Source organism: Impatiens glandulifera, chromosome 8 (assembly GCF_907164915.1).
Source record: "Impatiens glandulifera chromosome 8, dImpGla2.1, whole genome shotgun sequence".
Taxonomy (NCBI): domain Eukaryota; kingdom Viridiplantae; phylum Streptophyta; class Magnoliopsida; order Ericales; family Balsaminaceae; genus Impatiens; species Impatiens glandulifera.
This window is the reverse complement of record NC_061869.1, coordinates 45,848,626-45,853,930: the sequence shown is the minus strand read 5'-3', so window position 1 is coordinate 45,853,930 and position 5,305 is coordinate 45,848,626. Positions and strand designations below refer to the sequence as shown.

General features: G+C 32.5%; 1 protein-coding gene and 1 pseudogene across 1 annotated transcript; both read right to left on the bottom strand.

The window, feature by feature from the left end:
* Positions 1-1,105: 1,105 nt before the first annotated feature.
* Positions 1,106-3,441, bottom strand: LOC124911142 (pentatricopeptide repeat-containing protein At1g15510, chloroplastic-like). Its single transcript, XM_047451586.1, has one exon. The coding sequence runs from the start codon at positions 3,159-3,161 to the stop codon at positions 1,263-1,265; it is 1,899 nt and encodes a 632-aa protein (XP_047307542.1). The 5' UTR covers positions 3,162-3,441; the 3' UTR covers positions 1,106-1,262.
* Positions 3,442-4,274: 833 nt separating this feature from the next.
* Positions 4,275-5,064, bottom strand: LOC124911143 (annotated as a pseudogene).
* Between the last annotated feature and the right edge of the window lie 241 nt (positions 5,065-5,305).

Genomic DNA, 5,305 nt, shown 5'->3' with positions numbered 1-5,305 from the left:
AATATTATATTCTTGTTAATTTTGCTATTTACATACATGATTCAGTGTACTTACATGATAGGTAAACGGTCTTCTCACGGGTGGGTTGGGGGTTTTACATGAACGTCAGGTTTAAAATAATTAAAGCGAATATTTTTTCGCTCCTGAACGTCTCCTCGTAAATAAAAATTTCATAAAAATTTAAAAATAAAAATGAAGTAATTGAAGCGAAGATTTCTTCGCTGCATATTATTTTTAATAAATTTAATTAAAATTTAATAAATAGAAATATTATATTTTTGTTAATTTTGGTATTTATATGATAGGTAAACGGTCTTCTCATGGGAGGGTTGTGGATTTTACATTAACGTCAGGTTTAAAATAATTGAAGCGAAGATTTCTTCGCTTCTGAGCGTCTCCTCGTAAATAAAATTTCATAAAAAATTTAAAAATTAAAATGAAGTAATTGAAACGAAGATTTCTTTGCTGCATATTATTTTTAATAACTTTAATTAATATTTAATAAATATAAATATTATATTTTTGTTAATTTTGATATTTACATACATGAGTAAGTATATTTTCATGATAAATAAATAGTCTTCTCATTGGTGGGTTTACATGAACGTCAAGGCTCCTGAGCGGGGTAAGCTTCGCTCCTTTCGCTTCTCTCCATTCCTTCTCACATGGCGTCCGGAGAAAAGTTAGTTTCGCTAGTGCATATTAATATTATATTAATTCTCTACGTTAATTAGACATTTCGTTAACGGCGTTTGGGGTGAACCCGGAATGAAACCCAAATTCCGGATTCTCCTTCTCCTCTCTCCTACCCAGCTTGATTTATTAATATATTAATAAAGTTGCAATTTGATTGGTCCGCAACAAGGAAACACGAGAATTGATAGCAAAAGATCCGAATTGGTATAAATGGGGGATTGATTGGAGAATATATATATATATATATATATTAAGAGGTTGATGGTTTTGAAATAAAATGTTGTAAGATATTTGTTAAAAATAAGAGTTCGTACACTAATTTAAAATACCCAAGGATTTTTAAAAGATTAAAAGTTACAAGTTAAATTGCTTAATTTGATATCATGTGCATAGTAATGTTAAAATAAAATAAAAATTAATAAAGAATTTTTACTTGATATCACAGTCCGAGCTTCTTCTTTCTTTTTCATAATGAAGATATTGTACTAGTACCATGAACATTTTAACATTATTTTATTTGTTAGATCTAAAGATGATAATACCCTTTAGTCCAAATCTCTGATCAATTAGTCAGTTCCAAACCAACTAAGTCCCGAAGGTTTCATTAACCCTTTACTCTCCATTAGCTTCCTAACTCTTACACAATCTTCCCATCTACCAAATGAAGCATAACTATTTGCTAATGTAACATAATGTCCTGCATTTTCAGGTTCTAAGCAAACCAAATTCTTTGATGCCAATATTATAACATCAAAATTTCCGCAAGCTTGAGAACAAACAAGCAAAGCACCCCAAATCCGTTTATCAGGCTCAACATTCTTCGACATCTTCTTAACGAAACATAACGCATCTTCAAGATGGCCAGAACGAGCTAGCAAATCAACTACAGAAGCAAAGTGTTCTATACACGGTTCAATTCCAAAATCAACAGTCATTCTTTCAAATATCTCTACCCCCAAATCCACAAGACCCGAGTGGCTACAACTCGACAACAAAGAAGTGAAAGTAACTGAATCGGGTCGAAACCCACATTCTATCATGTTGGAAAGAACTTGAATTGCAGTTTCGCCTAATCCATGATTTCCTAATCCAGTAATCATCGTGTTCCACGTAACTAAATCTTTATTCTCCATTTTAGAGAAAATGAAATCAGCAGTTTTGATGCAACCACCTTTAGAGTACATATTAATTAGTGCATTCAAAACAGTCACAGAAGAAGCAAAATTACTCTTTATGAAGTAAGAATGAATTTCTTTTCCATGTTTCAAATCACATAAGGCTAATACGGTTGAAATTGTCGTTTCATTACTCGAAATTCCCATTCGATGCATTTCTCTATAACAATCAATTGTCATTTTTCTCATACCCAGATCGGAAAAACCTGAAATCATCGCATTCCAAGCGACGATATCGTTTTTGTCCATCATGTCAAAAACTCTTCCTGCATCTTTTATTCTCTTACCACATTTGGCGTACATTATCAATAAAGCAGGCCCTACAGATTTGTAGAATGGAATCATATTCTCGGTTTTGATTCCATAAGCATGAGCTTCGCGTCCACATTTCAGCGCATTCAAATATCTACAACAAACAACGACTATCGAAACACAATCCAAATCAGGGCGATTCTCGCCTTTAACCATCATATCTCTGAAGATCTTCAATGCTAATTCATATTTCCCATTCTTTGAGTAAGCTAACATCAATGTTGTCCATGAAATGATGTTTGGCTTTTCAAACTTTTCAAAAATCTTTATAGCTTCATCGAACTGACCCATTTGACAGTAAGCGTCTATTATTGTGTTCAAAGTAACCGTGTCAGGTTCGACTCCATCGGACCTCATAGAACTCGATAAATCGACAGCTGATGAATGGAACCCATTGAAGACGTAACCAGATATCATTGAATTCCATGATAATAAATCCTTGTACATAATTTTATCAAAAACCCTTTTAGAACTTTCAAGATTCCCAATTTTCGAGTACATATCAACCAAAGAATTGCATACCTCTGTGCTAAACTCAGCACCGAATGTAATCACATCACAGTGAATCTGAATTCCGAATATGATGTCTTCTGAATATGAGCATGCCCTTATCACCTTAGGAAATATATAATTGTCGGGTTTCACTCCCATTCCTTTCATTTTTCTATACATCTTTTGGCAATCACTTGATAACTTATTGCCAGAGTAAAGTGATAGAATTGCCGTCCAAGCAAACACATTTGGGTGCGGCATTATGTCGAACAGTGTATGGGCAAATAGAGATTCTCCGAATTTGGCATAGAATTGGACGAGCTTGGTTAGAATGAAAGGATGGTGATCCAAGCCGTGAACTATGATGTGCTGGTGAACTTGTCTTCCTTGGCGTATCAACCCAAAATTGCTGCAGAGTTGAAGTAATTGGTTGAGTTCGAAACGAGATGGAACTAACGAGATTAAAAAAGGACGCCATAATGCCATATTGACAAATTTGGATGCTTCCTCCCATAACCACTAGTAGTCTACTCAAGCCTCAACTCAAACAAAGGAAAATCTGTCGAATATAACCTAGAATCTTGTCTTGAGGAACTGAATATCATTTTAGTAATATCCACTCAGTAATTGAGATCTATTAGAGTGGCCTCTGTCCTAGGACTGAAATAACCTCATACCGCTTCTGCATCAATCAAAGACGACAAATAGTTTAAGATTTAGAAGCGCAATACAACTGATTAAGAGAACAAAATGCATTAGCAAAAAATATATATGAAATTTAACATCAGGTTCACCAGATCCAATATTTGTTATGTTTACCAAAAATCTAGAAAAATACTTTGTTTTATGATCTAAAAGATAAACTGATCATGGTGAAGAAAAAAAACTCTATACCAAATGAAACAAAATATCACAATGTAATTTTGTTGGGAATGATGAAATTGTTTCGTTAATTCATATTTATTAGAAGACAACTCAACAAAAACATTTTAGTACAAATTTATATCATGAGTTGTCATAAGCTGTGAATCAAAACAAAATCTCAAAAGTACATCATAATAACAAAGAACTGAAAGGGAAACAATGGTCTACCTTAAAATTTGAGTCCGTAAAGAAAATCACAATATAATTTGGATGATGATCTAGAAAAAAATTTGTATACCAAATGATACAATATAATTTGGATCATGATCCAAAAAACATATACAAAAAAAAAAAACACTTACAATTTGTATACCAAACAAAAAAGATTTTGAGTGGGATTGTGACATAGATCTTGACCAAATACAAGTTTTCAAATAGGCTCAATAGATGGAAGGATTAGATGCGATGTGTAAAAGCTTCTGTTGTTGGAGGAAAATAATAAATATGCCCCTTACATAGTACTAGTAGATATGGTTTATTGAGCTAGGGAGCAATGTCATCGCACTAAAATTGATATGAATAGAGTTGTTTAGCCTAAAAAGGCAACTATTGATTCTAAGCCCTAAACCTTTCAAAATATCAGACCATTCTTCTATAGATATCACTGTCCATAATCCGCAAGTTTCTATACTCAATATCGTTTTCAACTTCTATAGATATTACATTTTTTAAGTAAAAATAAATAAGAACTATCATCTTCTTGAGTTCCAGGGTAGGACCGATGCATTGTTGTTTAGAAACCTAGAAGCACTTGAGACAATGTGGGGCAGAAGGACTTAGCATAATGCCAATAGGCAATTGTTCATCACATATAACCTTAATTCATTTAGATAATGATTCTATTACCTATCAAATCTGTAACCTAGAATTATGGTTAGAGAATGAGAATTGATGTAAGAAATAGAATGATCTAAGCCCCTTGAGGAGGCTGCACTTTCATCATTCAACAAAATCCCTAATACAAAGATTCAAACTATTTACATCTCTAGTCTCTACTATTATTTACAGTAATGCCATTTAGCTTATCATCAAGAAGCCCTAACCCTACTATTTAGAAGTCACCCATTTTGGCTTATAAGTGCTTCGAGCTAATGCAGTTGTTTACAATACATGTTTATTTTCAAATATACAAAATTAGATTTAGATCCTAAGTAAATCAATAATACCCAAACGGATGGATCTGTATATAATGCAATAGTTGATTTATATATATATACAGGAGAATTCTATAAAGGGAGAAAAGAGAATCGAAAACCCCAACCCGTTCGCCAGCGAAAGCGCCGAGGATTACAAAGTAGCGTACACGGAAGCCCTTTTCATGATGACTTTATACATTCCATCGAGAACTCCACCGCTTCTTCTAGCTTTATATTCCATTTCCACTCTCAATCGCTCGTTGGAGTATGATGAACAGCAAAACTTCGAGTGGCTGCGGCCAGTAAAATGAAATCCTTTCTTCAATGAATAATTTCAGAAATGATGATGAGATTTTGAGTCTTTTTTTAATATAAATATTTATTAATATATATAAATAAAATAAGAAAATTATAATTTTAAATTTAAGATATTTTAATTATTTAATTTATATATTTGATGGATAAAAAGAAGATAAACATAACTCAAATTGATATAAATTGGTTATATAGTATACAATAGTTGTTTGTTTGTTTGTTTTTTTTGTCAAACAATAAATTTTTTTCTTTAAA